Genomic DNA, 17,227 nt, shown 5'->3' on the forward strand with positions numbered 1-17,227 from the left:
TTTTCTCTCAGTGCTGGGTTGACATACTCTTCAGTTAAAGTCCACTTTTCAGCTGTTTCTGCTTTTCTACCTTTGACTACTCCTTTGGCTTCTAGATTTGAGGTCCAACAATTCCTTAAAGGTGTCCTGCATATTAGGCTTCCTAGGAAGCGTATTCCTCCTTCCTGGGACCTTCATTTTGTTCTTGAAAAATGGACTCAGGCTCCTTTTGAGCCTGCAACTTCAGTTTCCTTATAGTATTCTACTTGGAAGACTGTTGTACTTTTGACCTTTACTTCAGAGAGAATGCTGTTTGAGCTTCAGGCCCTTATGGCTGTACTTCCTTTTTTAGTTTTTCATAGGGACAGGATGTCTTTTTATACTGATTCTTCTTCTATGCCCAAGTTGTTTAATGAGTTGTTTCTTAATTAGTCTATTCATTTGCCCACTTTTTTCCCCTCTCCACATTCTGTCAGTCTTCACACCTTGGATTTGCATAGACACCTCAGATATTATTTAGATAAAACTAAAGCCATTCATAAATCTGAGCAAATGTTTCTGTCTTCTCATCTTAGGTCTTTAGGTTTGGCTGTTTCTAAACACTCTATTTCTTCCTAGATCTCTAAAGCCATTTTCTTTTGTTACTCTTTTCATGGGGAGGACCTTTCTACTTCTGTTAAGGCTCATTCTTTTTTTTTCCATAATAAATCTTTATTGTTATATTATTTTCATACACAAGTAAAAGCAAACACAAAATGTTAAGAGAAAAAATACAAAACAAGAGACTACTAACTAATATCACTAACTATCACACAAAACAAATATACAATATTTACAAGATTGCTTCCATGTAAACATTAAGAATAGAGAAAAAACAAAAAGTAGTTTATAACATTTCCAGTAATATACAGTTTAAATACAAAATTCTCTCCAAGCAAGTATATAAATGTGAATACCTTAAAGTTAAAAGGGTTATGCTAATATAATATTAAATATCTGTTCCCAAATTTTTGGGTTATTAATGTTTTTATTATTCGGACTTAAGAGTAGTTTATGAGCTAATATATGCCTTGTTGCCAAAACTCTAAAGCTTTCCCAAGATGTTTTAGATGGGTCTAACCAATTAGTGGCTATATAAAGCTTCATTAACAGAAAAATATTAATATATATAATACTTTGTAATCTAGGGAGTTCTTTCAGAGGAATATATAAAATCATAAATTTCCATGACAACGTTGTACTTTGGTAACCCATCTTCTGAAGTTGAATCTTAAGGGAATTCCAAAGCTTATATATGCATTTACAGCTCCAGAACATATGAAGAAGATCAGCCGGTTGATTTTTACGGTATGGACAAGTTGGAGAGTTTTTAGAATTAAATTTATGCAGGGTATGGTGTTATTATGCATTATTCTGTATCATCAACTGGGTATACATCAATTTTTGAAGAGAAGTAGATTTGATAGTCAGGTCAATTGCTTTTAACATATTACTTTTGTCTGTCACTAAAATTTTCTCTTCCCAGTAGTTGGATAACAGAATTTTATCATGAAATTTAAAGTCTTTAATTAATTTATTTGTTGTTGTTATATATTTAATATCCTGTTAGAGGGCTTGCCACAACTCAAAGCATTTATTAACATTTTCATCTTCAGGTTTAAAATTTATAAAGTAGCTCATAGCAAGTTCTCTAATTTGTCTCAAAATAACAAGATAATTTTTGGGTAAGTTAAATTCTTGTCTTATTTGATTGGCCGAGCGGTCCAGATATTTGTATATATCAAAGTTAAATTAACTATTAGTGGAAACTTTTTAAGATCAGTTAATTGATTGTTCAATTTTAAATTAGGATTCCTATGAAAGGGTTGAAAAAACATCATATACTGACCCATATCCAAAGATTGAAATAAAGCTTGTATAGATAATATGTTAGTTTTAATGTGTTCAATAATCCCATAAATTTTCAAAGTATCTTTACCTAAAAAGGGTATTGCTTTAGGATTAATGTTTAACTTTAAAATATATTTATAATTCAAAATCACCCAAGTTGGTGTCCACTTAGTAGTAGTTGTATCATAGTTGGCAATTCTTAGAATTCTATTAGAGTTCACGATTAGGTAGTACAATTCGAAGTTAGGCAACTCCAGACCTCCTTTATTTTTTGGGGTCATTAATTTATCATAAGATATCCTGTTTTTTTGGTTCCCAAATGAATTTAGCCAATTCTCTATGAATTTTTTAAAAAAATGTCTTCGAAAGTATTAATTGGGCTGACCTAAAAATATAAAGGAATCATGGTAACACATTCACTTTGACAATTGAAACTTTTGCTAGTAGTGGCAATCGTAAATTTTTCCACCTCCCGAAATCAGAAATTATTTGGTCCCAAATTGTTTTAATGTTATTATTGTAGAAGTCTTTATTGTCTGTAGAAAACTCAATACCTAAATATTTAATTTTTTCTTTAAATGTTATGTGCCCAACCAAAGGCAATAACGAAAAAGGTTTAGGTGTCTTTAAAGGAAAAATATTGTTTTTTTCCAAGTTAATTTTGTAGTTAGAGACTTCTGAAAAATCATTAACAACCTTCAATAATTTGTCAGTGTCAGATATTGGAGATGCACAATAAATATTAAGATCATTCGCAAAAGCTGCCATTAAAATTTTAGTTCCATAAATTATTGGGACATTATGATAGACATTCTGTTTAATATATAAGAACAGAGGTTCAAGATAAAGATTAAATTGTAAAGGGGACAAAGGGCAGCCCTGGCATGTTCCAGTCTTAATCTGTATTCTTTTGCAGAGGCTTCTATTAATGCACAGTTTAGGATAGGGATTACTATATAATATTTGCAACATTTGAACAAATTCATGGGATATATTAAAATAAGGTAAAAGAGCAAACAAAAAATCTGTATGCACCCTGTCAAAGGCCTTCTGTGCATCAATTATAAGGGCATAAATATTAGGATTATTTTGTTTAGCATGTGTTATCATAGTATGTAATGTAAGAGTATTATCACTGGTTTGTCTACCTGCCATAAATCCAGCCTGTTCTTTGGATATTATATGAGTCATGATTTTCTTCAGTCTAGATGCTGTAATGGAGGTTAGAATTTTCATGTCTACATTCATTAATGATATCGGTCTATAATTATTGGGGTTTTGAGGATCTGAATTGGCTTTATGTATAAAAATAGTCTTTGAGCCGTTAAGATGAGGATCATTAATAGTATTCCTAATTATGTAGTTAAATATAACTGAAAGTATCTTACCAAAAATATCCGCAAACCTTTTATAAAACTCCACTGTCATCCCATCCGGACCTGGTGATTTATGTGATTTCATATGTTGAATTGTATATACTATGTCTTCTTCAGATATCGGTTTAACTAAATCATTTTGAATATCCTCTCCTATTTCTGGAAACTTAATTGATTGTAAAAATTGTTCATAGATTCTATGCAAGGACATATCATTTTGCCCATCATAAATTTTTGTATATATTTTCTCAAAAATATTAATAATATCCTTTGTTTTAAAATATATTTTATTATTAAATTGTATTTCCGAAATCTGTAGTGTTGTTTTTGCTTGATTAATGATCCTAGCCAATGCTCTCGATGGTGTTTGAACGTGATTAGCATATCTCGCTAACATCTTATATTCTTGGAATGTTAATCTACTATTTTGTATTAAGAAGAGATCCTTCTGACATTTAAATCTTTCTCTGTTTGTTGATTAAAATTCCGAATCAGTTGTTGATCCAATAATTTAATTTTCGTTTCCAAGTTTTGAATATCTTTATTTAGTATTTTTTTATAAGAGGCTTTTTGCAAAAGGATCCCTCTTATTTGTGTTTTAACTGTTGCCCATTCAATATCTAGGGCGTATTGTTGTTTCTTTAGACTAACCAGTAAGTCTTTAAGGTACTTTGTAATTTCCTGTATTATTTCTTCTTTATTCAGCAGATTTGGATTAAGAGACCAATTATAGCCTCTTTGCCGCAAGGTATCTTTTATCTTCTTATCAAAACTCAGCGAAATTTTCGAATGATCTGATAAATACCATGCATGTATAACAACTATAGGTTCTAAACTAGTCAATGTTCTTGAAATCAGGAAGAAATCTATTCTGGACCACATTTTATGACATGGGGAATAAAATGTAAAATTATTTGTACTATTAGCGTTGTTTAAATAGTGAAAAGGGTCATATAGTTGAAAGTCTTCTTTAATATCATCCAGTGCCAATACTGCATGCTTATTAAATGCTTTGTGTGGACAAGATCTATCCAACTTCGGATTTTGATAAGCATTCCAATCACCTCCAACAATTACGTAATATCTATCAAATTGTGTTAAAATTGAATACAGTGATGTTATGAATATTTGTTGATCATTACAAGGTGCATATATGTTTAAAAGTAAAATAGGTTTATCAAATAAGGTAGATGCCAGAATAACATAGCACCATCGTCCATCTTTATCTATATTAGAATCTAAAAATTTGTCTTTATATTGGTCTTTAATAATTATAGCTACCCCAGCACTATTTGGCTTACCTTCCGATGCTATTACTTCTCTGATCCACTTCTTTTTTTTTATATCAACCCATTGATCATTCATTAAATGCGTTTCTTGCAGTAAAATAAACCACGCCTTATCCTGCAACAATACATGTAACAATAGTTTCCTCTTCTTTAAATTCTGGAGTCCTTTAACATTCCATGAATCTAATTCCCACATTACCAAGGTTGACTGTACAATAAAGGTTTTGGAGAGAAAAGATTTAAAAAAATACAGTATATTCAAAACCATACATGATCTGGAAGCGATCCATATATCCCTTCCTAAACCAGTGCTTACCCACTCTAACCCCGGACCAGGACATATATAGGTCTTGTGTAATATAGAATAACAGAAGGTTTAAGAAAAGAAACAAACAGGAAAACATCACATTATAAAATTTCAAACATGTTCCATAGTTGAGACCTATATAATCTAACTTAACTACAACAAAGCCTTAACTAAACATTCCCTAACAAGCACTGCATTGAGCTACATCTCCCCAATCAAGTATATTTAAGCAAATCAAATTAAAATACAGTATTACAGTACATATGAAAATAAATTGAAAAAGGGAAGTTTTAATATTTGGATTAGCTATCTATAGATAAACCGCATGCATAGAGACACAAAAAAAAAAAAAAAAAAAAAAAAACATATTAAAATACAATCCTATGTTAAAATAAATATATAGGTAAATACAGGTATCCCTGGTTATAAACCCACACTATCATAGTGTTATACTAAAGCACACTACTAACTAACTAATATAAAATGCATTATCACTTTAACACAGTACATTATGAACTATAATGAGAAGCATATTTATACAAACATTACTAAATCCCTGCACCCTCTCTAAATAATATAACCACGAAATTCTACATAAACATGTATAAGAGAAACAAATAAAATATTCCTATGTGCTTACTTTACCATACAACATTGTGATTTTGAAGTTAAATGAATAAAAAGATGTTAAAACAGTTTCCTTTGGTTTCCCAAGCCTGGAAACCCTGTGAAATATTTGCAACGGGGGACCGCTTTTATAGGCGGACTCCCAGAAGTGTCACAGCGAAATCTGCACCCATAACAGCATTTTAGGCACTTCCTGTCTTCCTCCTCATCGAAAACACTTCGTAGAAGCCATAAAACAATGGGAAACTAATGCAGATAATCAAGATAAGCAAAAACAAACAGTGTTATTACTCTGGAAGAGGCCTAGAGCTTTTTAAATGCAAACAAAGGATTATCCAGTCCTGGGAACACAGTAAACAATGGATCCGACCTCAGCAGCATGCCAGTCTCAACGAAAGTTTAATTCAAGTCTCTGATACAGGTAAAGCCTTGAAAACTTTAAGAAACAGATTTTTTTGCCTCATGTTTAGTGGAAATAGCATGTTTAATCCCATCCATTGTAAATATAAGCATATGTGGGTATTTCATTTGAAACTTAATTTGTTTGTCAATAAGAAATTTACAGTATGGAGAAAAAGACGGTCTAGCTTGTCTTACCTGTATGGGTAAATCCTGTGACATGGATATTTTATTATTTTTCCACATGATATAGCCTCCAATTTGTTTCACAGTAGTAAGTATTCTGCTTACATCTTGATAGTTAAGTATTTTAACATATACAGGTCTAGGAAAGTTAGATGCTTGTGACTCTCTCAAAGCTCTGTGCACTCTTTTAATAATAATTTGTTTCACCCCATCAGAGTCATTTAACAGCACTTCAAATATTTGTAATATGGATGGAATTAATTCATTATACTGAATAGATTCTGGAATCCCTCTGAGAATAATATTGTTTCTCCTGGATCTTGCTTCTAAGTCCGTAAGCTTGTTTTGCATAGCCTGTATATCCACATCATGTAGATTAGTTTTCTTTTCAAGTAAAGTTAATTTATCCTCATTTTCAGAAATTCAAGCTTCTGTCTTGTCCATTCTCTCCAGCAACTTAGTACATGAGTTCCCAAATGTTTGTATTTGACAAGTCAGTTCTTTCAAAGCTTCTTGTATGGGTAGCAGAGCATTTCTGATATCTTCCATGTTTAATGGTTGTTCAGATTTAGATTTGGTCTCTGATTTCTGTTCCTGTATTTTAATAATTTTTTGTCTTTTAGAAATCACATCCTTTTCAGGTGACTGCAATTCCAAAAGTTTTGTTTTAGTAGTGGTTGTATCCATGCTTTTTCCTCTTTTGACATCTTATTTGAACACAAAGACTTGCAGTATAGAAAACACATGGTTCCTTTGTTTACTTCTCTCTGCAGAGCCAGCTAATCTGTTGTAATACAGTGAAATATATTCCTTTTTTTCCGGTTTTTCTTCTTCGTAATAGATAGTTAAGTGTAGTTGAAGTTATTTTATCGAAGATTTGATGTTAAAAGCTTTATATTATCCACTCAGGGTATAGATTTCCTCAGGTTAATTAGAGAGCTGCAGTTCAGCAGTGCTTACAGAACGGCAGCCATCTTTGAATCCCCCTGTTAAGGCTCATTCTACCAGGGCTGTGGCTTCTTCTGGTGCTAAAGCCAAGGCAATCCTATATGGCTTTATTGAGGGCTTCGCTGGGCCTTCCTTCTCCCAAACTTCCTCTTGAGCTTTTGCACTCTTCTTAGTGTAAAGAATACTGCAACAGTGATATAGAAGGACATAGTACAGTTGTGTAAAATCTTACCATAACAGTAGAAGTTCTTCATTTCATTGTTGCAGTATTCGCTTCCTCCCTGCTTCCCTTTTTTCTTTTTCCTTCTCGATGCACGTTTCTGCTTTACTTCTTGGACTGTTTTTCCTCCTTGGGCTTTTCATTTCTGAGGAAGGTACATCTGTACATCACCCTTATGCCCTGCGCCATGAGCAGGGAGCATATGTGTGACATACAATGTCCCTATAACAAAGTAAAGCTTTGGTATACTGGTCAGATGTTGGGCTACACTTGACAGGAGATCCCTAGTGTAAGGAGTACTGCAGTAGGGATCTCTTAGTGTATCAAATACTGCAGCAATGAAGAGAAGGGCATCTATTGTTATGGTAAGATTGTACACAGCTGTACTCTCTCTTTTTCTGTCTCTCTCTCTCTCACTATATGTATATGTATGTATATATATATATATATATATATATATATATATATATATATATACGTGTGTGTGTGTGTGTGTGTGTATATGTATATATATTTATATTTATGATTTGACTAAAAATGATCTAAACAGCCAAATGTTGATGTCACTAATGTTAACAACAAAAGATAGACTATAAAAGTTGACATGTGACTACACATGCATTAAGAGGTAACTTTGGAGCATGCAAATTAGAAACATTGTTTTTCTGCAGGGGTACAAGCACCCTGCTAATTTTATATTCTAATTCTGAGATTACATAGTATTGGGAAAGAGGCACAGTCCTGTAGCAATATCACACACTTGTCAACCATCTATTTAATTGAGAAAATTGTGTCGACTAAGCAGATGTCAACTTTAACAACAGTTGGCTTAATCATGGCTCGTCTTTCTCTCTCTCTCTCTTTATATATATATATATATATATATATATATATATATATATATACATATATATATATGTAGGGTCTATATCACATCGTCGAACTAAAATAAGTTTGAACGTTGTAATATCGAACCTTAAAGTCTGAAATTAAAAAATAGCGAAGCCACAGCACATAGATTTTTTTTCCAGGGGAAAAAAAATCGGTGGGCCGATTTTGGGGCTTAGCTATTTCCTCCACTCTGGTGCGATCTTGGAGTTGGTATATTTAAGTAGGGGGGTGTGGGGGGCACAGCTCCCCACATTGGGTTTGTGGGGTGGATGAAGCCCCCCACTTTAGTTTAAGGTTTATTTTTTTTTTGTTTTACGGAACAGCGATTTTTTTTCCCTAGGGGAAAAAAAAATCACTGATCTGTGTTTTCGTTATTATTGAGTTTCGGACTTTAGAGTTCGATATTACAACGTTCGAACTAATGTTAGGTCGATGTTGTGATATAGACCCATATATATATATATATATATATACATATATATATATATATATACACACACACATATACATATACATATATATATAAGTATGCATATACAGATGGTGCGCACACACACACACACATATATATATATATATATATATATATATATACACACACATATATATATATATATATATATATATATATATATATATATATGAGAGAGAGAGAGATTGAGATCTAGATTCGTAGATAGAGGAATGTTCTTTAATCAGAAAATATCTAAAAATTTAATCTAAAATATATGTAATCAAATCACATTTCATCTAAAATTTCATATATTTAGAACGTTCACCTCCAAAAGTTTTTTTTCTGCAGGACGTCACTCTTCACCACCTCTAACTGAAGTATACTAACTTCATGGTCTTGAAACCATGGGGAAAAGAGAAAACACCACAAACATTGAATCATTGCTAGCACATAAATACACTTTTCTAGAGATGAAGATATAACACGTTACATTAGTAAGACACAAATGGTGCACTAGACTAATCTGGCTCATTATTCTGTCAAAATCTACTTACCACGAACCTGTATTTATTGACACCGAAACAGCAAAATACACTTCAGCGAACACTGAAAATTTTACTAGTGTAAGTCATCACTTGGCCACCATGACACACATTGTTGCACTAAATCAAACCCACCAAAGTGGGGGGCTTTGCCAACCACACCTCCTAACTCTATATGCCAACCCTGAAATTGCACTACCAGGGGGAAAAGGGTAAAGTTGTGGTGTTATCCAGTTGTTTCCTTACCCTTGGAAAGTTTTAGTCATTTGCAAAAGTGAATTATGCTCTTTCGGTGTTGATGATTACAGGTTTGAGGTAAGTAGACTTTGATTATCTAATGTAGACCCCCCCCCCAAAATCACACCAGGAGCAATTCTTTGCAACCTAGGGAAATCAGCCGTCTTGGAAGCCGCCATGTTTAAACTCCCTTCCACTAGTTGCAGCTGGACTAATTAAAAACAATAATAAAAGTTTAATTAGCACACTGTAATCAGCCAGACATCTAGATCTTGTTTTTTACTATCCTTTATAGTCAAATAAATAGAAGCAAAGTGTATTTCATTATCCAGAGATGATCATAAACTCATCTCTTGCTTATTCCTTGCTCTGTCTAAGGCCTTTGACACAGTTTCTCACTCTCTTCTTCTTCGCAATCTTTCTGACCTCAACTTCTCCCCAGATACAGTTGCATGGTTCCCCAGCTATGTCACTGACAGACATCAGTCAGTAGGATGGAACTCTGCACTATCTACCCCCCTTCCAGTAAGAATGGGTGTCCCCCAAGGATCGATTCTTGGACCCCTACATTTTAATATCTTCACCAACTTGGTCTGTTCTTCATGCCCACAGTCTTCCATAGTCCAATATGCTGATGACTCTGCAGTCATCACCATTGCTGACTCCCCATCTGAACTTCTAACAGCCACCCAGTCATCCTTTGATGCAGTTGAGAAATGGCTCTCAAATAATCAGCTCATGCTCTACCAAAAGAAAACAAAACTATTACTCTTTCTCCCCAAAACAGTTAACCACATCAAATTGTCCTTCTCCATAACGTCCCTTAGCAATACCCTTATCAGAGTCGACACCAGCACAAAACTCCTTGGCAATTACTATTGATGTTCAGCTAAAACTTGACCTTCACATAAATAATTGTATCAGGAAAGCCCATCAAAAATTAGGACTTCTGTATAGAAATACAGTTTCTCACCACTGAAGCTAGAATCATTCACGCGCATGTGTATCTTCTACCTTACCTAACGTATTGCTCTCAAATCTTTACAAATCTAAACTCAACTCTGCTAGCAAAACTTGAATCAACCCATCACAAGATTGTGAGATTTGCAGCTCACCAAACCTATAAAGATCCACCACTGCCTCTCCTTAAAACACTTAAATTGGCTTGAACTACCTCACCTGCTTCTTCTCTCCCAACTCCAAACCATTCCCTCCATTCTTAAACAGCCTGTCTACTGCCCAGCTCTAAGCTCTCTCATCTCTTACTACTCTCCCTCTGGGCACCTGAGGAGCTTGACCCAAGGTCTACTACATATCTATAAACCCAAGTCTAAATCTGGGTGCAACATATATAGCTACAACCTCTCTATAGCCTGGAACAAACTCCCACCTGAGGTCAGATCTCTTCATCATCATCTTTTTTCGGCTGTTCCTGTTAGGGGTCGCCACAGCAGATTATCTGTTTCCATTTCTTCCTGTCCTCTGCATCATGCTCTTTCACACCAACCGTCTGCATGTCCTCTCTCACCACATCCATAAACCTTATCTTAGGCCTTCCTCTTTTCCTCTTACCTGGCAGCTCCATCCTTAGCATCCTTTTCCCAATATACCCAGCATCCCTCCTCAGCACATGTCTAAACCAACGCAATCTCACCTCTCTTGCTTTGTCTCCAAACTGTCCAACCTGAGCTGACCCTCTAATATACTGATTCCTAATCCTGTCCATCCTAGTCACACCCAGTGCAAATCTTAACATCTTTAACTCTGCCACATCCAGCTCTGACTCCTGCCTTTTCGTCCATGCTACCGTCTCCAACCCATATAACATAGCTGGTCTCACTACCCTCTTGTAGACCTTCCCTTTCACTCTTATTTGTACCCGTCTGTCACAAATCACTCCTGATACTCTTCTCCACCCATTCCACCCTGCCTGTACTCTCTTCTTCACCTCTCTTCCACACTCACCATTACTCTGAACTGTTGATCCCAAGTACTTAAACTCATCCACCTTTACCAACTCTACTCCCTGCATCCTCACCATTCCTCTACCCTCCCTCTCATTTACACACATATATTCTGTTTTAGCCCTGCTGACCTTCTTTCCTCTCCTCTCTAAAGCATAACTCCACCTCTCCAGGATCTCCTCAACCTGGTCCCTACTCTCACTACATATCACAATGTCAGCTGCAAACATCATAGTCCATGGGGCCTCCTGTCTAATCTCATCTGTCAACCTGTCCATCACCACTGCAAGTAAGAAAGGGCTCAGAGCAGATCCTTGATGTAATCCCACCTCCACCTTAAATGTATCTGTCACTCCCACCGCAGTCCTCACCAATGTCACACTACCCTTGTACATATCCTGTACCACTCTTACATACTTCTCTGTCAATCCCGACTTCCTCATACAATACCACAACTCCTCTCTAGGCACCCTGTCATATGCTTTCTGTCCGATCTCTCATACATCCCAAAGAATTTAAAACGGACACAAAATAGTACTTTAAAAGACACTGGATTTGCCACTGTTTCCAACCTCCCTGAATACATCTACCATACAAACTCCTGTCCTTCTCTTCTCTCTTATTTGTCCCTCTCAAAATCCTTCTATATCTGTATGACTTACCCCTTTCTTTCACCAATCTGTGCTCTTCACTTTCTTTATTATCCCTTAATCTGCAAATTTTCCTTCTAATATACTACTATAGTGCAACCCATGAACTTTTTATAAGTTGTCTAACTTATCTCAAGACTTGTTAACAGATTTATATCACAAATTTGTAACGTAGAACTGTTGTCTGATTGATTGATTATGTCTTTCTAACTTTATGTACTACTCATGTAATCTTAAACTGCATTGTAATTGTAAATTGTTTATATCACCTGGAGCTGCTGGCTATTTAGATTATATCCTTATATTATTATGTACTACTGCACGTAATCTTAAACTGCATTGGAATTCTTAATTGTTTGTACCACTTGGAGCTTTTCTCCCCAGGCCTCTGCTGAAAATCGGCTTTTAGCTCAGTCAGACACTCCCGGTCAACAAATGTAAAATAAATAAAGAGTCTGTATTGTTTTCAAAGCACATATATTCCTTTTGCAGTGATAAGCATTTTTTTAAATTGACTCCTTCAGCTCATTATTGGGTTATGCACTGAATCATTATATAACTATTCTCTCATTTTATAGCCAAGGCAAAAGAGACGATGTAACAGCCATCAATATGCAAGTTATTGTTAAAGGATTGGTTAAGGGTAGCCAATCGCATGGACTAATAGAAGAGGAACATTATTAGGTGTTGTGCATATCCTAATTAGCCCAAATACCCTGTATTGATAGGCAGGGTATGTGGACAAGCAGAATGAGAAAAGGTGTCTCTTCCATGGTCCTGGCTACTGTGCTACCCTGTCTGAGTTTCTCCCATTTCTACCCAAATTTCTGTAATATCACACTTTATGTGTGTTAATTTAGTATGAAAAAGGATTTAATAAGTATGAAAAATGACAAGTTAAATAAATCAGCTTGTATCATGAAAATATATTAGTCTGTAGTGCAGTGCAGTTGAAGACTATGCAAATGTGTGATCAGAATAATACCAGTGTAGTCTATTATCCTTTGTTGCACCATTTTTCCAGGGCTATAGCTATGGTTCATAACTCATGTTTTCTGACTGTGACATCAAAAATCTAATAAGTAGGTTTGTGCATCGCTTTGACATTTTTCTTGCATTTTTACTACTGAGTGAATGTCCAGATCAAGGGTTGTTAAATTCCTAGAAATGAGGATCAGGTATAGGAATACTCATCTTTTTTATATTACTTTCATACACAGCTTTACCTTGTTTTATACTGTTATATGACTAGTCTGACAATGATCATAACAATTCATTTTAGTGTGCATTGTACGTGAGTGTTTTGAGTAAGTTAATTTCTTTTGTTTGTGACTTTTATTAACATTTGTCATGTCATTCTATGATATGTTGTTTCAGCTTGTATTTGGCAGTGTGTAGGTTAAAATAATTTACCCCATGCTTTTGTTCTAGCTCCTTTGAAATAAATGGTATATTAATCGTGTTAAATGATCATTTTGTGAAATTAGTAACTTACAACTGCAGCTTGCCAATTATGAATTTCAAAATGAGACTGTTTATAACAAACTAAACAAGAGCTTTAAGAACCACCGTTGGTACAAAGAGGAACAGACAGACAATAAAAACAAGCTCAAGTGTACCTTCACAGCTGATAGAATGTTAAAACCAAAGTTTAATGAAAAATAAAAAAATGTGTAGATAAAAACCAATAAATGGAGCGAGAGCTAGCAAAACCCGATAAGATCAGTGATGATGAACCTTTTGCGTCTGGCATGTCAAATGCTCCTGGCACAAAATAATTCAGTGCATTTCACATGAGCAATGAATGCAAAAATAGTGTCTTTGGTAGCTTGGGTGTTGGAGTTTGCTGACGTGTCACCCAAAATGTCATGGTGTGTGTCACCTTTGACACGTGTCATAGGTTCGCCATCACTGTGTTAGACTATGTGGTATGCAAATGACATGAGATGGCACTGTCTAATTCCTCATTATTTGGAGCAAAAATTTTTCCTACAAATTTTATCTATACCAAGGCACTTGGAAAGTTTACTCCACTACATTCCTTAGGTGATGCATGACCTTTTGTGCAGTATTTGGTGTAGAAATTCCTCCATATGTTTTTTTTCTTGTTAACTGAATTATTTACATTTAATGAATATATTTGATATATTTATAACATATTGTCTTTTTTTCCCCAAAGATTCTTCAGACACTGCTAGACAGATGACCAGCAGAGTAAAAGTCATGTATAAAGATGTTAAGCCTCCAATTATAACTGTTGATGATGCCATAGCAAAGCAGTCTTTTTTTCCTCCAACACAAGATGACTTGATAGTTGGTGATCCGGAAGGTGCTATATCAAAATCTCCATTCAAGGTTGAAGGTGAAATCCGTGTAGGGGAGCAGTACCATTTCCATATGGAAACTCAGGTAATATTTGCTTTTTCACATAACGTATACATTTTGAAAAAATCAGTTCAAACAGTATTGGCATTAATTGCATAAAGTGACTTACGGATTTTTTTTTTTTTTGGTTTGTGGATTTTGAGCTTTTATTCAATGTAAATATTTTGTTTGGAGTATGGAATGTAATTGCTTCAGTGTAAATTTGAAGCATATATGCATTCATGTCATATGTTTCCCAAAAGGAACAGCAACAAAAACTGGAATGTAATTACAAACACAACACGTTGTTCCTAGTAGCTGTATGAAGTACAAGGAAAAAGGGTTTCAGGAGGTGAAGAACTCGTGCAGCATATGTAGAACTCTGCATTCATTAGCTGTGTGGTCATTTGCCATGACTTGTAATGAATAAACTGTCTAATTTTTTATGCTTTTATCTGTTGTTTTACAATTCCTGCTGCTGGTAGATGCGCAGAAAAGGTTGGTATTTGCATCCCTATGACTGGATGCATAAAAGGGCCAAAATGAGCACTATAGAGCAGGCTTCAAATCACTGGCATCCCAGTAAGGGTAGTCAAGATATAGAAGGAATGGACTTGTGATAGAACTTCAATGCATGTCTGGCATGGTGCATAAAATCAGACAGCCAATGTAAAGCTGTTGAGACAAATTTGTGAAGTAAATCATTATGTGCATCATTGGCACATTCTGCCTTCTTTGTCTGGTGTGGTATATATGAGGTAGGAATCCCACTGAGTATATGGGTTGGGGTCCAGAAAGACCACATAGGCTATCATCAAACTTGGTAGTTAGTTTGGGGATGACCACTTTCCAAACAGTTGGTTAGGGGAAAGAGACTGATTACAGTTCTGTCATGGGTGGTAGTTACAGGGTTTGATCATCAACAGTCTTGTGAGAGGTAGAATCCAAGGTTTGATAAATCTGGTAGGTTGAATAAGAGAGAGACCGTCACTGCTGAGCTGGGAATAGAGGTAGGCAGACCAAGTGGAAGGTAGAACTGAAGTCTCTAACAGGCTGTATGTGGGACAACAGGAGACAGAGATCACTAACTGCATGGTGGGAGCAGGTGACATAGTTCACTAATAAGATGTATGGTTCAAGGCTTGAAATACAGATCCTTGACAAGCTATGTGAGGAGCGATAGGGGACATAGGTTACTAACAGCCTGTGCATGTGTGGGGAGAGGGTTGCAGACTTAAAATACCACTCAGTGACAGGAAAGATGAAATGAAAGCAAGGTAGTCCATTTGCTGGCAGGAGGGAAAATGAGAGATGCAGTTTAGTTGGGAAGCTAGCATAACTCTTGAGGGGTTGAAGGCCTTTGAAGGCTGCTGGACCAAACTCTTATCATAGGTTGGTACTAGGCTATCGGCCCTAGGGCCTATACAAGCCTAGCCATAACAATTCCCTGGCTATTTCATCCTACACTATTTACTTCCCTGGACCCCTGTCTAGCAGGGCGACTGACGTGATTCCCAGGGGTGAATTTCCTTTCTCCCATCCAATCATCAAGGTTCCTTTTGAAGAAGGCCAAAGAGGCACACTGCTTGAAATGTATGGGCAGTCTGTTCGAGAGTCTGGGGAGTCTCTGGGTCAGGAACCTATCCCTCCAGCATGTTTTTTTTTATTGTGATGACAAGGTTTAGATCCCTGGAGCATGTGGCTCTGAGGGACTTGGATTTCTTTAAGCGTAGCATGTCCAACAGCTCTGGGTTTGACATGGCCTTGTATGTTAAGCAGAGATCGCCTCTGAGAAGACGATATGCGACAGAGTATAGCTGGAGTTTTTTAAGGCGATCAGCGTAGGGCATCTGCTTTAGGCCTGTGATTCTTTTAATGAGGTATTTCTGCAGCATTTCCAGTTGTTGCAGATGTCTTGAGACGTACATACTAAACGGGGCATTGTATTCTATAATGGGTCTAATGAAGGATGAGTACAGTGGGACAATGACCTCCTTTTTTGTGGATGAAAAGCCCTTAGTGATGAGGTGTGCCACATAGAAGGATTTCCTGACTGTTGTGGCGATTTGGTTATCGAAGGTGAGACCACTGTCCACCTGTGTCCCTAAGTCCTTAATGTGTAGAAGACTGCTTCCACTTGATACTGCTGTGAGGGAAGCTGAGGATTGATGCATGTTGCAGTCACTGTGTAGGCCAATGGTACTCTGAGTGATATGACACTTGAAGAGGCACATTGCTGCAGGTGGAGAGTGCCTGCTGGGTGTTTAGAAGTAATCTGAGAGATACTCTGTCAACAGCAGTTCATCTGTGACTCACATCTATGCCTGTCATAAATATTACTGAAAATTTGCATAGCTTTGTGTAGCAGTGGCAAAAGGTATGCAGAGTGGGGCAACATGAATGCTTGAATAAGGATTATTGCTACACTGCTTGTCTTGCTTCTTGTGAGAATGGTAAAAATGGCTTATATGAACGTATGGGTTCACAAATCCTTACATTCCTTTGTATAAAATTTGATGCCATTAGATCACATTGTCTATTCTTTTACATCTTTAGTTGAGAATTGGAAATAAAACTTGCTCATGCAAGATGTATTTATGTTTGTGATAGCCTTTCTAATCTGGGCCAGTAATCAAGGAGCCTCAATCCTCACCACTGACACCAGTGAGAGATGGTCACTAAAAACAGGAATGAATTTGCATAGTATTTTCAAAGGCAGCTCTCTGCATCAAGCACAGTTTCCTCCAAGAGCACACAGGAAACACACTGCAGACCTGGGACTGGAATCTCTGTCTCTCCTTATCCCAAACAAGACCCACTTTGGAGCACAATATCCCAGTTCCAAGTAGCGCACACACTCCTGCAAAAGGCTGGAACAAATTTACCAGCCACAAAGAAAGGTAT

The 17,227-nt window shown here is 36.0% G+C and overlaps 1 protein-coding gene across 1 annotated transcript in view; it reads left to right on the forward strand.

Moving 5' to 3' along the window:
* The window catches only part of LOC122795855 (xanthine dehydrogenase-like), a 5,725,158-nt gene that overhangs the window by 2,437,183 nt on the left and 3,270,748 nt on the right, over positions 1–17,227 (forward strand). Inside the window, exon 20 of the mRNA XM_044064255.1 lies at positions 14,139–14,368. Within this exon, the coding sequence (XP_043920190.1) occupies positions 14,139–14,368 (230 nt within the window). The remainder of the gene's footprint in view (positions 1–14,138; positions 14,369–17,227) is intronic.

Source organism: Protopterus annectens, chromosome 2.part2, assembly GCF_019279795.1.
Source record: "Protopterus annectens isolate FY-2018-M chromosome 2.part2, PAN1.0, whole genome shotgun sequence".
Classification (NCBI taxonomy): domain Eukaryota; kingdom Metazoa; phylum Chordata; order Ceratodontiformes; family Protopteridae; genus Protopterus; species Protopterus annectens.